Source organism: Siniperca chuatsi, linkage group LG22, assembly GCF_020085105.1.
Source record: "Siniperca chuatsi isolate FFG_IHB_CAS linkage group LG22, ASM2008510v1, whole genome shotgun sequence".
Taxonomy (NCBI): Eukaryota; Metazoa; Chordata; class Actinopteri; order Centrarchiformes; family Sinipercidae; genus Siniperca; species Siniperca chuatsi.
In genome coordinates, this window is record NC_058063.1 from 22,559,302 (window position 1) to 22,577,360 (window position 18,059).

The window sequence follows — 18,059 nt, forward strand, 5'->3', positions numbered from 1 at the left end:
GAAGTACCTCGAAATTGTACTTAAGTACAGCACTTGAGTAAATGTACTTATTTACATTCCACCACTGCAGAGCGGACACATCATCTCTAGTTCGAACAGCCAAACTACCAACGGCAGCGAACGACTCGATGGGCAGAGTACTTTTTCGAGTGCTAGCATAGCGCGTGTGCTTTTGAGATTTCATGTGAGAATCCGTTGCTTACCGCTGTTCCAAGTTTGAATGTTTTGCGCCAAAGTTCACATCGCGCCTCGTACGAAGCGCTGGAACTCGTTACTGAATTAGCATTTACCCGCGGCTGAGCCTGCATCGCTTGCTCGCAGCGTCGCGCTCTCTGTGTTTCCCCTCAAACTGGAAGCTGGATAAAGGTTAAAATGCGGATCACAGCCTGTACACGAGGCGTTCTCCTGCAACCCACCGAGCGGAGAGTACGCTGCCTATTTAACGTGCAAACAAATAGATATCAGACGTTGCAGAAATCGCCATTGTGAGATACCGGTAAAATAAAAACTGAAGGAAAAACATAGAAACGCTCATTCATTCTGCCCCAGATCAAATTTAACGCCTCCCCTCCTACAATTCCAGACATTTTAAGACTTTTTAAGGATCCGCGGGGACCCTGATAAGTCAGCAAAAACTGCAAATCCTCAAAATTAAGAAGCTATAAAGAGGATGTGAATTAATTGATTATTAAAATGGTTTTATTTTGTTAATTTTCTGTAGATCGACTAATAGTTGTACACCCCACTTACATCAAAGAGGGCTAAATAACTGACACCTGTCAGTATAATGCAGTTCGGCTCACTACAGCCTCCAAAATGACCACACGGTTGAATCAACACCAACAGAAACTGAATGATAACCTTCATGAAGGGAGGATTTACTGCAGGACTGAGTATCTGAAGTCACACAGTTAAGTTCCCCTTCAGACTTTCTGCCGTAGTGATCTGTGTTCTACCTCCCTCTGCTGGACAAAGACAGGAACTGACCCAGAGTCAGTGTGGACGAAGGAGGACGTGTAGAAAGAGCGGAGGAGACGGAAGAGAGTCACAGAACATCAACAGAAATGCCTCCACAACAGAGATGTGGTCACATGTCATGAAGGAGACATCAGACAGCGTGCGGAGAGGTCGTGTACCAGGTATGAGTCTCCTCCTGGCCATGGCCGCCGCTTTGTGGGATTCGTACTCTACAAAGGCAAAACCTCGGTTTCTGCTTTTATCTGTGGAGCTGGGATACACGATCACATCCACCACCCCTTCTGTCACCTGGGAGACACACACACACACACACACACAGGACAACGTAATTAGAGTGAATGTACACATGTTTACAACCTGTGTGTGGAGGCCGATAAAGATCAGTGAACAGGAACATCTGCTGTATCATCGACTGTTGATGTAGATGATTACTGTGACCTGACACACCACATATTTGTCGTTAATGAGGTATACTTCTCTTTGGCCAAAAGTATTAGGACACTACTTTAATTAGTGTACTTTTGGCCTGGGGCTTTCATGGTTTAGCACATTGAATCTTAATGATATCTTAATGCGCAAAGCAGCTCCGTACAGAAATGGTTTTCCCAGTTTGGTGTGGAGGAACTCGACTGGTCTGCACAGAGTCCTGACCTCAAGCCCATCCAGCACCTTTGGGATGAACCGGAGCACCGCCTGTTCTCATTTAGATCATTTTCGGTCTCTCTTGTCGGAAAACGGGTATGAAATTTGAGGGCGGCTCATAAATACTGTGTTGACCAGCGGTCATTAGCAAGCTGCTGATAAAATTATTATTTCATGATCCCGACATCGACAGACAAAATAAACAAAAATGCAGTTTAATGGCAGCAGCTGTGCCGTGAGATCGGCTTTATCAACATTTAAAATGAGTGATGACAGAGAACGCTAGAACCAGCAAAAGGTTATCGTGTTCAAGTTCGAACACAAAGCATCGCTCACCTCTTCTAGATGAGCTGCAAATGTGTATTTACGCTCGTTAAACGTAAAACATGTTGGCAAAACAACCGGGTTCCAAAGCGTCCACACACTTTTGGCCAGAGTGTAATTAGTATAACATGCACAGTATCCATCCACATTATGTAGTTTAAATATACCTTCACAAATGCTATAAAACTGTTTGTTCAGCTGCTAATTGTATTTCAGTCCAATAAGTTTTGTAAATTTCATTTTCAGGTTTCAAAGATTATTTCAACATCACTGAACTTTTTCCAAAAGGTAACTGAAGGCGATGCAGTCCTGAAAACCATTTTAAAAATTCATTTATTCTCTCCAGATGTTCTTAGTTTGGTATCGTTTTATCACTTTACTCTCCAGAGACTTTTCTCCCAAACTCCAAAACGATCCTAGTTGAACTGTCAGCCATGTATATGAGAAAGATGCTTACTGTTGTGTCCATGAGTTATTATAAGACTGTCAGGGGAGCGGGGGTGCGCGTACCTTCTTCATCTCCTCCATGATCTCGTCCTTCCTCTTGTCTTTGGGGATGGAGCCGATGAAGAGGCGGCAGTTGTCCAGGCTCACGCACACCCCGATGAACTTCCCCGGACGGATCTCGTAGTTGTCCAACATCTGGATGGCTCTCTGCGCCGCTTCTCTGGACCACAGTCAACAGCCACCGATACTTTCATTCATCATAATAAGAATTCATAACGCCGGACGGGCGATCCCCCCCCCCCCTTTTCAAAATAACTGCAGTTTATAATCCATATATAATCCAAATAAGTAGTTAATAGGTTCACAGCGGCCCACTGTTCTGTTCAAACGTTAACCTGATTTTACAGGTTGATGTTTGACGTGTCTCAACAGCTGTTTTTGGCACAGCATAGCATTAACAAGAGGTCAATTGAAATTTCTATTCCATTGTTTAAATGTTCTTTTGAATACATAACACACTGTGCGTTGCTATAACATTGCCCGGGCCAGGCCATCAGGGAGCCGACAGAATGTATGCAAATCATTCGGATTGTCTGTTTATCAAAAATGAACGTCAACATCTGTTCTGAGACTAAATGAAACTGCATGTTTCATGCACCGAAGCAGAGAGAAATGCGCGCAGCTACCTGTTGGTGTACATGACGAAGGCGTAGCCGCGGTTCTCTCCGCTGAACTCCATCATCAGCCTGAACTCGTAGATCCTGCCGGCTCTCTCGAACAGAGGGACCAGCTCGTCTTCGTACATGTCTCTGGGAATCTTCCCCACAAACACCTCGCAGCCCCGCGGGGGGGCCGGGCCCTCCCACCCTGCAGCACGGAAACACATCGTCACTTCACCGCAGTCGCTCCGGTCCGGTGTGAGTTAAACAACAGGCTCGAGGGCCGAGCTGAACTTCTTTATTTCTATAAAGCGACAATATATGAGAGGGGAAGTATACACACTGATGTATTAAAAATAATTAGTCACATTAACTGATACTGAGGCCGATATAATTATCTCATTTATCTCATTATCTGCATTTTTTAATAAGGGAGGCCTGCCCCCTACTGGCCCACCAACACCGCTTCCGGCAGAAACCTAGCTTTCCCAGGAGGTCTCCCAGCCAGGTACCAGCCGAGCCCTCGCCTGCTCAGCGTCAGTCATGTGGTCGGCAGCTTCTGAATCCTTTGAGGTGAAACGCTTCTGTAACCCTTCTGGTTTTACCGAGGATGTCTTAGAATTTCACTCACACCTTCTTTTAACAGATCACAGGGATCGCTGGGGGTTTATGTAATCAAGGAATATATTATTTGGGTTATTAATCCCTCAAATGCAGCTGGATTTCCCAACAGGTGACTTTAATCAGACATTCATCGCTCGACTGGCGGAAATGTAGATTACTGTACGCGCTCCTCATCTCCTAAATATTATTTTATATACATTCATATGACGGCTACCGAGGCGTGATCGTGTATGTTTCCATAAGTTCTTCTTCGTGTGTTTTTATTAGTTGTAGTAAATGAGCCAAGCCTCCCTCTGGCTGTTATTTGGGTTGTTTCCTGCTAAAGAACGTCCCAGAGATTTCCCATCAGCCAGTCTGGCACCCAGCAGCGAGCGTAACTTCTTTTTGAGAAAACATTTGGAAGATGACACCTCCTTCCTCTTGTCCTTATTTCAGAGCCAAATAACTTATTGAAAGAATAAATCAGCTGATTTACTGACAATGAAAACAATCATTAGCCGCAGCTCTGCGATGTACTGACGGACTGTAATGTTCAAAGCAATGAAAATGGCCAGTAACAGCAAACAAAGTCGTGTTTAAAAGTTAGCCGGCTAACTTTGGAGTTTTTTTCGGTCTCACAAAGCTAGCTGGAGTTCAGCTGCAGAGTCACGTCGTTACAAACCAGAATAAAATGTGTTATACTGGAAATATAGTTCGATCAGTGTCCCGACACGACCTCTACAGCAGGTAGACAGCTGAAGTGTTGTCAGTTAGAGCTGCAGCGATTAGCCGATTAGTCAATCGACAGAAAATGAATGGGGACTATTTTGATAATCGAATAAACGTTTGAACAATTCTAGCTTCTCGGATGTTGGGATCTGATGCTGTTCCTGGTCTCACAAGACGGCAAACTGAATGTCTTTGGGTTCTGGACAGTTTGGTTGGACAAAACAAGGCATTTTGAACACGTCAACTTGGACTGTGAGCATTTTTCACCATTTTCTGCTTTTAAATCACGATGTTACGATGGTAGAAGTCTCAGAGGCCAAACCCAGACCCAGCGGTTTCTAGCCTACAGGCTCCCACGAGTCCAGCGCACTAACTCCAATCTCCCTTCAACCTTCCTACGCAAAGTTACGGAGGGTACCAGAATGCGCCTTCATCCCTTAACCCTAATGCTAACGCTAAGCCTGACCCAGATTCAGAATCTTCAGAATCTATGAAGGACATGCAGCTCCAACTGCAGTCCGGCGTTGGGTTTCAAGCTTTAGAGGCTCCGCGAGGAGACGGCCACCCCCAAACTCACTGCTGCATCGACTTCCCCGACCCATCACAACGACGACAAGGAACATGTGGAGGATGTCCGAGCAGTGGAAGAGCCTGGGAGGTGTAACCCGTCGCCAGGCAACACCCTTACCGTGTAACAGCTCGTGCTGGTTGGTGGAGAACAGCTGTCAGTTTAGTTTAAAGTTAGGCAGTTGAACATTTTCTAACGAGTTAAGTTTCAGTTGATTCCCTCAGTTCGTGTGCGTCCATGACCACAGGGTAAGCATTATTGGTGATTTATACAGCAATGTCTAAGTTTACCAGCTGAAAATGTAGCATTTTCACCAGCGAGTTCATCCCGAGCGGCAGCCGTTAGCCGTCTCGTCTGTGTTAGCACGTCGAGTAGCATTCCCGCTGTAGTTTACAGTTTAGCACTGTTTATTTCCTGTAGATGTCGAGAGCTGCTAGTCCCACTTTTGAGGTTTAGGTTTGTTACAGAGGTAGTGTAGCCTAAGTAGCCTAACGTTGAGTCTTTTGTTTCCCCCTCCTTCAGAACCACACACACACAAACGCAATAGTATATTAGTAATAGAGCCTATGCATCTGTATCTACATTTTAGGTCACAATATACAGGGATACAGGATATCCCTGCCCTCCATATTGCTGACTAAATTTCCTAACTTTTCCTTTACAACCGCCACAAGAACCCGTTTCCAGCACGAGCGTACGAGGCGGCTCTTCACAAGAGACTGCAGCGGGACAATCAGAAAAAAGACATTACAAACAAACACATTTAAATGTATTTCTGTTCAGGTTCGCGGTGTTCACACCTGGCGGGGGTCCACCGTACTTCCTCTGTCCGTTCTCCTGCACCATGTTGTATCCCGTCTTCTCCATCAGATCGAGCAGAGCCATCTCTTTGGCGCAGGACGCCTTGAACTCGTCCTCGCCCACCAGCGGGCTGATTTTACCAGAATCGCCGTCCATGTCTCCGTCTGACTTCCTGTCACCGTCTGTCCAACAAACACCGCAGTTCACAGGTCATATGATGGGAGACACCAGCACGCTGCTCCGAACTACCGCTGCTGTCCGCTCAGGTGGGGGCAATTACTCAGCTGGTACCTGATGGGCAATTTCTGAATGTAACGACAAACAAACTGCCTTAAAGTAACCAAGCTAACGCAGTAAATTATTAGTTATTTAACTCTCTCTTATAACGCTGAAAAAGTCATCTGACTTTCATTTGATCAGGTTGCTTAAGAAGCCACAAATATTTACTTTCACTGCAACGTGTGAGTTTTTGCTTAATTACTACTGCTGCTGAAATATGTGTTATATACACTTAATATCCCGATCGACAAAATATCAATCAGAATATTAATCAACAACTATTTTGTTAATTGCTGTTTCCAGCTCTCACGTATGATGGACGTTTGTCACTATTTTCCCACTAATGGGCAGATTAAGCGATATTAAAAATAATCTGCAGTTGGAGCTCGAGTTACTACATTAACTCTGGTTAAACTTCAGAAATGTAATTTTAGTAGACGCATCTTCAATTCCTTTTCAAATTTAAAATCCGATTTAAGAAGAGACTGAAAGCACGAAACAGTTTCAGAGGTTATACTTTTAAAACATCCAAAATAGCTTTTTGCTGACTGTTATAAACAGCATTTGACTATATGTAAGCCCATAAAATGACTTCGATTTAAATGAAGACATCATAAATTCTGCATTATATGCCACTACATACTATTATCACTGCAGGAAACCACCAAAACCTACCATAATTAACTTCGGTATTACCTGAAAACCTGCTTTAACTTCACATTTCATGTTTTTTTTGTTGGCAGCTTAATGTACCTGGGACACTGTCTCAGAGCCACAGGCAAACTGCTGAATAACTCTCATGTGATTTAAATCCACTGGCAGTGTGTAGCCTAAATCATACTTTCACACTCGCTGTGGTAATGAAAAGTAGTTATATTTTAAGTTTCCAGAGCATTTTCCCCCCTTAGGAACCCAATCTGACATGTATTTTCTTGTTAGCTAGCGGGCTAACTTTTACTGATGTGTCACTGTTTTATTAATGCTAACAGCGCAAAAGGAGGAACCCGTTATCAAAATACTCATCCTAATGTTTGTTGAACTTAAATAAGATTTCAGAAATTGAAAATGAAGCTAGATTAAGCTAATTACTCTTCAATATGCTGTTTAGCTAACGTTAGCTAACTTCAGTTGCTATTTGCTGTGGACCACTTGGAACCGGTTCAAGGACCCCTGAAGGCCCCTAGACCCAACCAGTGAGCCACAGTAAACACTAATGTGAAGTTAACTTGCTAACCGATATGTGTAAACTAGATTAATTCACCCAAGTACTAAAACATTCACAAAACATCCCAAGTTAAAAAAAAATAATTAGCCGTTAAATTAGCCAACATTTATGCTAGCGGCTGTGTAGCATAACGGTAACTTTAGCTTCTTCCAACCTTTTTAACTAAGCTAAGCTAGCCCACAAATAAACCCTTAACAGCTCCGTCTGTCGGCATTTCTTCTCACAATAATTCAAACCTCAAGCAGCAACAATGCACAGGTAATGTCACCTGTTTCTTTTAAAACTTCACCGAGATAAAAAACTTACCTGGAGCGTCTAAAATCAACCGGCCCGGAAGTATGATTGACATGAAGACTGAGCCAATCAGCGCGTCTCTCTGGGGCACGGAGGGCGGGACAACATGGAGATTCGTTCCCCTCATAAAATAAAATGAACAGAAATGAAATAATAAATCAAATAAAATCGAATAAAATACATAAATTAAAAAAAAAATTTAATTAAATTGCAGTATTCGTTTTCTGCTGAAACATCTCCACTCGCCAGCCTTCTAATTAGATTAGATTAAACTTTATTGTCATTACACAAGGCAGCGAAATGCAGTTCAGGTCTAAGCAGAAGCATATAAAGTGTGTGCATGAATGCAGGATAGAGCAGTATTATTAAAATGTCTTACAAGTGGTGCTGTGGACATTATATACAGATGGCTTTATTATAAACAGAAGTATACTGATGGATATGTACAGTAATGAGTTGGACCGGGCAGAGCAGCAGTGCAATGAATATAAAGTAGTGCAAATTATGGATTAGTGAACAGTGCAGTAGATGAGTTACTGCAGTGTTCAGTACAGAGTACTGGAGTGCAAGTGATGCAGTATATGTATATGTAAGTAGTCCGGTAGTGCAAATGAACGTGTGGTGCATGTGGCAAAAACAATATCAATATAGCAGCAATTGCTGTGCATGTGTCTGTGTAATCTTTGCTCTTCTTCTTCCTGTGTTTCTGATATTCTTCAATGAAGGCAATATATATATATATATATATAAATAAATGCAAGTTTTAATGATGAAGCCAAGCTTCCAGTCTCTGGACATTCATAAGGTCTAATATAATAATAATAATGTTTTCCCAGAGTTTATAAATACATCAAGCACACCTGCGCTTTGTCATGCAAGTACATGTGGGAAACGCAGTTCCCGTTGTCCAAATACACAGGAAGCGTCAAAAAATAAAAAAATATAACTCACGTCAAGTCAAGTCAGTTTTATTTAAATAGTCCAATATCACAAATCATAAAGGGGCTTCACAATCTGGACAGCGTACGCCCCCCTCTGTCCCGTTAATGTTTCTTTCTGACCATTAAAACTGCTTCACACACACACAGTTTAGATGTCTGTTAGGATTACAGCAGCGCAGGACAATCCCTCAGCTAGCAAAAGCAACGAGTTCAAGAATATCAACAGAAACCCAATCTTTATTAATCATTTTACATTTGTACAGATTATTCTCTGCAGACACTCCTGATGTTTACAGAGTTTCTTCACCCTTTCCCATCAGTGTGTGTGTGTGTGTGTGTGTGTGTGTGTGTGTGTGTGTGTGTGTGTGTGTGTGTGTTCACGAGGCCATCCAGATGAGGAAGGGCAGCAAGACGGCCAGCAGGGCGGAGCAGGCGGTCACGGCTCCCAGGTAGAGCAGCAGACACGCCCCCAGCAACGCCGTCGCCTTGGCAACGCGCCGACTCAGCAGCAGCTTCCTCGCCGTCTTACAGAACTGATGAAGAGAAGAAGAACAGAGAGGATGGGAAACTTAACTGGACGAAAACGTGGTGATGAAGATTGCGTTTCTAATAAAGTACGTTTATTTACAATAAGAACTCAGCACATTCACTGGACTCCAGAGTTTCCAGCTTTACACTTCCACTCCGCCCCGTCTCAGAGGAAACACTGGACTTCTTACTGCGCTACATCTGTCTGACGGCTTCAGTCACTTCACAGATCACAGTGTTTCATCCCCTTCCTGTCCAGTGGAAACCTCGTATCTCCAGGTGTTTGTGACGAGCTGAAGGATGAAGAGTTTCCTTCATGTGCTGAGGAAACTCTCCTCCTCCTGAAGCTGAATAAACTCTTTAACCCCCCCTCGGATCAGCTGGGAAACGCATCGTCACAGAGCTGAAAACTGTTTCTCTCAGGAAACGTCGACTCTTTAGAGATACGTGGTTCTGACAGGACAGCGACGCTACAAACACGTGATGGTCTTATAGACCATGATGCATTGCTGCAGGTTAAACTACCCAACAGTATATAAAGCAGTTAAAATGAGCTCGACCTGAAACATCTGCAGCAGTAAAATGCAACACACACATGAATGCAGAAACATCAGATATAATAAAACACTTTAAGTACATACTTTTACTTCAGTAAGGCTTTGAATGCAGGACTTTTACCTGCAGTGGAGTATTTTCACAGTGTGGTGTCGGTACTTTTACTGCAGTAAAGCATCTGAAAACGTCTCCCACCTCTGTGCAACACAGTTTAACAGCAGCACAGTCTGCTGCCTGCAGCTGAACCAACAGTTTCAGCACAAACTGAACATTATAACCTGCACGAAGCAGCATTTCTTGCAGGAGTGTAGTATTAGCCTGCATTAGTTTTAGCTAGCTGTACCTAATAAACTGGCAACCAAGTGTACGTTTAACTCCGGTGCAGAGTTTAACGTTAGAACCATGATTAGCCACTAGATGGTGGAGTAACGCTGTCTCATCGCTGACGTTTACATGCTCCAACGATCAGATCAGAGTGAGCTTCACTTCCTACTTTATTAACATCATACAGTAAGTAACCAGCGGAGCCTACTCATTCTGCTGCTGTAAATCTCTACGCTGTTCTCTAGCGAACCACTTCTAAGTTGCCTCAGCAAAGAGACGATCTTAGGATCTTTGTGGACACGTTTCTTCAGAAAACAAAAGGAGGAGCTACTGATCTGAATACGGTGCTTTAACTTTGTGACATCCCTGGATTATCAGCACACACCTGGCTGTTTATTCACCTGTTACCTCTACTTCTCTGTAATTATTGGTGTGTTGTATTTCTTATGCGTGTTCTTCCACGTGTTTTGACGTTGTTACGCACACAGTAGTCATGTTAGATACTGTTTCTGTGCTGTTATACGATGCGAGCAGCACTGTAATGACGGTCTGAACGCCTTTCTTCTGTCAGTGAAGAGGAAAAAAGCCAAATATGTTCACTTGATTGTTATAATTACTTTTCTTTTTGGATGATGAACGGACTAATCGTTGCAGCGCTGACATTTTACCAACTTGCCGAGTTTTTAAGAAGAGTTTCGTAAGAAAAAGAGACTGAAGAAGTTTCCCAGCTCACACACTCAGAGGCGCTCAGTGGTGGAAAGTAACGAAGTCCGTTCACTCGCGTACTCTAGTGAAGTACGGCATTTATCTGATGACTTTAGTTGCTTTCCAGATTCAGATTAATAATACAAAATGTGAAGTGCCTCTTCATCATTCTGTCCGTCAGAGCCTCGTTTGCTCTGCTTCACAATCACATGTGCAAACGTCTGCAGCTGAGAACAATAACCAGAAACAATGGAGCTTTCATTGATCGCCTAACCCGATTACAGAGGGAGGCTGGTCTGATCTGTGATCAGCTTTAATCTGCAGCAGGAAATAATCGCCTCACAGCTAAAGGTCAGTTTGTGCTGCTGCAGTACGCAGTGTATTACTCTGTGTGTACAGTGTATTACTCTGTGTGTGTACAGTGTATTACTCTGTGTGTACAGTGTATTACTCTGTGTGTGTACAGTGTATTACTCTGTGTGTATACAGTGTATTACTCTGTGTGTACAGTGTATTACTCTGTGTGTATACAGTGTATTACTCTGTGTGTACAGTGTATTACTCTGTGTGTGTGTATTACTCTGTGTGTGTACAGTGTATTACTCTGTGTGTATACAGTGTATTACTTTGTGTGTACAGTGTATTACTCTGTGTACACAGTGTATTACTCTGTGTGTACATAGTGTATTACTCTGTGTGTACAGTGTATTACTCTGTGTACACAGTGTATTACTCTGTGTGTACAGTGTATTACTCTGTGTGTACAGTGTATTACTCTGTGTGTACAGTGTATTACTCTGTGTGTACATAGTGTATTACTCTGTGTGTACAGTGTATTACTCTGTGTGTGTACAGTGTATTACTCTGTGTGTACAGTGTATTACTCTGTGTGTACAGTGTATTACTCTGTGTGTGTACAGTGTATTACTCTGTGTGTACAGTGTATTACTCTGTGTGTATACAGTGTATTACTCTGTGTGTACAGTATATTACTCTGTGTACACAGTGTATTACTCTGTGTGTACAGTGTATTACTCTGTGTGTACACAGTGTATTACTCTGTGTGTACAGTATATTACTCTGTGTACACAGTGTATTACTCTGTGTGTACATAGTGTATTACTCTGTGTGTACACAGTGTATTACTCTGTGTGTACAGTATATTACTCTGTGTACACAGTGTATTACTCTGTGTGTACAGTGTATTACTCTGTGTGTACAGTGTATTACTCTGTGTGTACAGTGTATTACTCTGTGTGTGTACAGTGTATTACTCTGTGTGTACAGTGTATTACTCTGTGTGTACAGTGTATTACTCTGTGTGTACACAGTGTATTACTCTGTGTGTACAGTGTATTACTCTGTGTGTGTACACAGTGTATTACTCTGTGTGTACAGTGTATTACTCTGTGTGTACAGTGTATTACTCTGTGTGTGTACAGTGTATTACTCTGTGTGTACAGTGTATTACTCTGTGTGTACAGTGTATTACTCTGTGTGTACAGTGTATTACTCTGTGTGTATACAGTGTATTACTCTGTGTGTACAGTGTATTACTCTGTGTGTACAGTGTATTACTCTGTGTGTGTACAGTGTATTACTCTGTGTGTACAGTGTATTACTCTGTGTGTGTACACTGTATTACTCTGTGTATACAGTACGGAGTGTATTACTCTGTGTGTACAGTGTATTACTCTGTGTGTACAGTGTATTACTCTGTGTGTGTACAGTGTATTACTCTGTGTGTACAGTGTATTACTCTGTGTGTGTACACTGTATTACTCTGTGTATACAGTACGGAGTGTATTACTCTGTGTGTGTACAGTGTATTACTCTGTGTACACAGTGTATTACTCTGTGTGTACAGTGTATTACTCTGTGTGTACAGTGTATTACTCTGTGTGTGTACAGTGTATTACTCTGTGTGTACAGTGTATTACTCTGTGTGTACAGTGTATTACTCTGTGTGTACAGTGTATTACTCTGTGTGTGTACACTGTATTACTCTGTGTATACAGTACGGAGTGTATTACTCTGTGTGTACAGTGTATTACTCTGTGTGTACAGTGTATTACTCTGTGTGTACAGTGTATTACTCTGTGTGTGTACAGTGTATTACTCTGTGTGTACAGTGTATTACTCTGTGTGTACAGTGTATTACTCTGTGTGTGTACAGTGTATTACTCTGTGTGTACAGTGTATTACTCTGTGTGTGTACACTGTATTACTCTGTGTGTACAGTGTATTACTCTGTGTGTACAGTGTATTACTCTGTGTGTGTACACTGTATTACTCTGTGTATACAGTACGGAGTGTATTACTCTGTGTGTACAGTGTATTACTCTGTGTGTGTACAGTGTATTACTCTGTGTGTACAGTGTATTACTCTGTGTGTGTACAGTGTATTACTCTGTGTGTACAGTGTATTACTCTGTGTGTACAGTGTATTACTCTGTGTGTGTACACTGTATTACTCTGTGTATACAGTACGGAGTGTATTACTCTGTGTGATACTTCATCTCCATTTTGAACTTCAACTTATTTCAGTTTTTCAACCATTTCAAATGTTTTAACAGCAGATTTTTCAACAACATACAAGATGTTTTATATACATATAACTTTTAATACTCAAACATTAAAGTGGTTCAGGTAGGGATTATCCTCCAGTCTGGATCTGGTTAAATGTTTGTTTGTTCGGAGCGTCACCTGAAACGTCTGGAAGCTCATGACGGTGCCGTATCGACAGTACATGACGAAGTGTTCGCAGTTATACCACAGCAGGCTGTAGGACACGTGGCCCTGCAGCTTCTCCGCCCGCCTGGCCACCTCCTCCCCCTGCAGCGCCGCACGGCTGCACACCTGGACACAGGACAGAACAGGTAGTTAGCTGCTGACATTATCACTCCATCACTACTACTGTGCTACTACTACTCCATCACTGCTGTACCACTGCTACTACTACTCCATCACTGCTGTACCACTGCTACTACTACTCCATCACTGCTACTGTACCACTGCTACTACTACTCCATCACTGCTGTACCACTGCTACTACTACTCCATCACTGCTACTACTACTCCATCACTGCTGTACCACTGCTACTACTACTCCATCACTACTACTGTACCACTGCTACTACTACTCCATCACTGTTGTACCACTGCTACTACTACTCCATAACTGCTGTACCACTGCTACTACTACTCCATCACTACTACTGTACCACTGCTACTACTACTCCATCACTGCTACTGTACCACTGCTACTACTACTCCATCACTGCTGTACCACTGCTACTACTACTCCATCACTGCTACTACTACTCCATCACTGCTGTACCACTGCTACTACTACTCCATCACAACTACTGTACCACTGCTACTACTACTCCATCACTGTTGTACCACTGCTATTACTACTCCATAACTGCTGTACCACTGCTACTACTACTCCATCACTAATGCTGTACCACTGCTACTACTACTCCATCACTGCTACTGTACCACTGCTACTACTACTCATCACTGCTGTACCACTGCTACTACTACTCCATCACTGCTGTACCACTGCTACTACTACTCCATCACTAATGCTGTACCACTGCTACTACTACTCCATCACTGCTACTGTACCACTGCTACTACTACTCCATCACTGCTGTACCACTGCTACTACTACTCCATCACTACTACTGTACCACTGCTACTACTACTCCATCACTGCTGTACCACTGCTACTACTACTCCATCACTGCTACTGTACCACTGCTACTACTACTCCATCACTGCTGTACCACTGCTACTACTACTCCATCACTGCTACTACTACTCCATCACTGCTGTACCACTGCTACTACTACTCCATCACTACTACTGTACCACTGCTACTACTACTCCATCACTGTTGTACCACTGCTATTACTACTCCATAACTGCTGTACCACTGCTACTACTACTCCATCACTACTACTGTACCACTGCTACTACTACTCCATCACTGCTGTACCACTGCTACTACTACTCCATCACTAATGCTGTACCACTGCTACTACTACTCCATCACTGCTACTGTACCACTGCTACTACTACTCCATCACTGCTGTACCACTGCTACTACTACTCATCACTACTACTGTACCACTGCTACTACTACTCCATCACTGCTACTGTACCACTGCTACTACTACTCCATCACTACTGTACCACTGCTGCTACTACTGGTACTCCTGTTGCCACTACTACACTTTTATACATCAAACTACCAAAAGTAGTTGAAAGTATCTCCAACTTGACAAGCTACAACCATTACTTACATAATAATGCATTAGTAATAATAAAACCAATAATGCAATGTACATGATAATATAACACTCTGAAATGGCTCATTCAGCATATTGACTACATAAAAGTAATATTTATTTGCTGATAATACTTCCGTACCTTTACGAAGTACAGTCAGAGTTTGCGTGCAGGTCTTTTACTTGTAGTGGAGTATTTTTTACTTTTCTAACGTCACTCACCTTGTCCATGGTGTTGACGAGTATCTGTGATCCATAGGCGAAGTCCTCCACAGAGTCCACCCTCACACTGCCACACTGAAGAGAAAAGACTTTTATACTTTTATATTCTGTGAAAACTGTATAAAGAACATGCTTACATTATTGACAGGTACCTGATGCCATAGAGCACAAATTTCTTCATCGGGACTGTTGATAACTCAGTCTACCTCCTCTAGTTCTGTACTTCAGTCCAGTTCAGAGGTTCTGAAGCCATGTAAAACCAAAACTATCATCAGCTACTTTCAGCTGCTTCTCACTGTCTCTGTTAGATGGAGTCGGCTCGGTTGTCACAGAGATATAGGTGTTTTACCATAAAGATAAGTAACTCTTCTTCACAAAGAGTCAATTTACTTTTTATAGTTTTTGATACAACTTTTCCTTTCTGGTGTAGCGACATCAAAGGATCTGAGTTGTTCTTCCACCACTGCTGTTGGTGCATTTGTGTTTAATAGTTGCTCAACAGAAATGTTGTCTGTATATGTGCCCTTGCCTCACCAGCCTACCAAAGTACAGAGGAGCTGCACTGGAGACGAGCCTCACATCCCCACAAACTGAGCTGGTGTAGTTTCGCCGAAATAGCTGTAATGAAGTTCTGTAGACAAAGTACAGTTGATGGTCTCGACCCAAAGGAAATGACAAACTGGAACTGCTGAGATAAGAGCTGCTATCATGTCCTACAGAGCAGATACTGGGATGGGTAAGTAGATTGGATGTTGTGGTACCTTGGCCAGTACTCCCAGTAGGAGCCTGCTGTTGGTGACCATCTGTTTGATTCGACACTGGTCACTGGAGACGACGGGCATGATGTCCGGGATGAAATGAGCTACTCTGGAGAGAAGGAAAGGAAAGGAATGGAGTCAAGTGGAAAGGTGAAAACAAAAAATGAAGAAGAAGAAGAAGAAGAGGCAAAGACGGCAAACTTTTACATTTTCAAATTCATCACTTTTTGGTAGTAATAACTGAAATCCCTCTTCAATCTACACATAAAGATGCAAAAAGAATTCTTTATCAGCATGAAGCGTCAGACTCACCTGCCTCCACCCAGGTAAATCCCAAAGTGTGTGAACAGAGTCCTGGGAACCTCCAGCAGGTCTCCCCTCCGGAGTATCAGCTCAGACTTCCCGTCTGTCCTCCCCCCCGTCTGTCTGTCCGCCTCCTCCTCTTCTCTCTGCCTCTCCTTGTCCTTCGCATCGTGTCTCGGTGTGGAGATGAAGAGCAGAGCGAGCAGCTGCAGAGGGAACATGGTGAGAGGAGGAAAGTGAAGCCGTCACCTCATAAGTGTTTTTATTCTCTGGCTGGGAGGGACGGAGGGGGGATTAGTAAATGCTGCCAAGGCTGGTCCAGGGTCAGAGCTGTGTACTTTAGTCCCCAGCAGCTAAAGGTCATGACAGAAAAGCAACAAATGCAGCCGACAAGTAGCATTCGTCCAAGTGAATGTTGTCTAAAGCACACCTGGTGCACAGGAGCGTGACGTCACACTGTCTGCACCTGCAAGGTTAGTGAAAAAGCAACGTTTCAAGTATCAAAGTGTTTGGTTTCCTCTGTTTGAACTGCCCATCATATAGATACATGTAGACGTGTTTCATCAGTTATCGATGGTGTAAATGTCTCAGCTGTCTGCTTAAAACAATCAACAAGATGGAAAAAAACAAACATGCGCAAAACAATCGAATACTATACGGAAAAAAAACAGAAAAGAAAAAACGACAAAAAAACTTCTAAAAATTTAATTCTATAACAATTTATAGGATAACCGTAAAAACACAAACCTGATAACATGCTCTCATCAGTATGAGCACCAAATTATACTTAAAGTACCAAAAGTAAAAGTACTCGTTATGCAGAACGGCCTCATTTCAGAATCATATATATTACATCACAGGATTATAATTATTGATGCGTTAATGTGTTCATGCTGCTACATGCTGGTGAAGGTGGAGCTCGTTTTAAAGGACTTTATTTACTGCTGGCTGGCTTAATCTATAATGACACGTCGTATTTTATTTGTTGATAATGTTTTACATTTCCCTCTGAGGTGTAGTGGAGTAGAAGTATAAAGTAAGATCAAATGTAATCACTCTAGTAAAACCTCAAAACTGTACGTAAGTCCAGTACTTGGTTACTTTCCACGGCTGGCAGAACTCAGGACTTCCTCACAGAACTGAGCTGACTCACATAAAGCCCAGAACAATAGTGAGCTGAGCATCCGGATTATTACAATGAAGCAACTTCATTGTTCGTTTCACACGCTGTGTTTCCCAGCAGCAGCTCCCACAGCGACACAGGGAGGGGAGCCGAGTCAGGATCGATACCTGGATGAGACGGATGCAGTACTTCAGGTGTTTAGAAGCGATGATGGTGAAGCGTGAAGTGCACTCACCTCTTCAGTATTCAGGTTGCGCTTCTTGTTCCTTCACTGTGCAGAATTTGTATCCGTCAGCTGAAGGAGGAAAGCCGGTTTAACACCTGGACGCACCTGCAGGGTTTATGACATCACAACTAGTTTAGAGCCAATCATGTTCCAGTATGAAACTTTTACACTGAGTGTGACGTGGAGACTCGAAGCCTTTCGGTAGGAGCCATCTCGTGTCCAGCTGTTAAACTTTGGAAACTAACAATATTTACATCTTTATAGATTGTGGGTTGTTACATGAGGGAGGAGGAGGAGACGTCATTTTAACACACGAGACACAAATGATTATTCCAGGCAGAGAGTTTTTACACGTCCTAAAACGTGCCTGAGACATGACCTCTGACAAAGTTTTATTATTCAAACAGAGAATTGAGTCGTTCTGCTGTCTCGCCTTGTTTTTGTACCTTTTTACAAGATGTTTCTCTGAAACAAGCTAATCTGTGCAGGACACCACATGCTGCTGCAGACTCTGTTCATGTCGTTGT

At 42.8% G+C, this 18,059-nt stretch overlaps 2 protein-coding genes across 15 annotated transcripts in view; both read right to left on the reverse strand.

Moving 5' to 3' along the window:
* rbm46 (RNA binding motif protein 46) overlaps positions 1-7,638 on the reverse strand; it is an 83,841-nt gene extending 76,203 nt beyond the window's left edge. For 5 of the 14 annotated variants that reach the window (XR_006376503.1, XR_006376502.1, XM_044183987.1 and 2 more), the window contains exons 1-5: positions 7,562-7,630; positions 5,751-5,933; positions 3,078-3,258; positions 2,455-2,611; positions 1,137-1,266 (exon numbers count right to left, since the gene is read on the reverse strand). Coding sequence is in view for 12 of the 14 variants with exons in the window: in XM_044183987.1 (XP_044039922.1) it covers positions 1,137-1,266; positions 2,455-2,611; positions 3,078-3,258; positions 5,751-5,933; positions 7,562-7,604 (694 nt within the window). In the remaining 2 variants the exon portion in view is untranslated. The other 9 variants (XM_044183989.1, XM_044183993.1, XM_044183992.1 and 6 more) reach the window with 9 other exon arrangements.
* Positions 7,639-8,484: 846 nt separating this feature from the next.
* On the reverse strand, positions 8,485-18,022 carry lratb.2 (lecithin retinol acyltransferase b, tandem duplicate 2). Its single transcript, XM_044184407.1, has 5 exons — positions 16,193-18,022; positions 15,884-15,989; positions 15,123-15,197; positions 13,309-13,461; positions 8,485-9,023 (listed from the first exon to the last, which is right to left on the reverse strand). The coding sequence occupies exons 1-5, from the start codon at positions 16,402-16,404 to the stop codon at positions 8,868-8,870; spliced, it is 702 nt and encodes a 233-aa protein (XP_044040342.1). The 5' UTR covers positions 16,405-18,022; the 3' UTR covers positions 8,485-8,867.
* Positions 18,023-18,059: the final 37 nt, after the last annotated feature.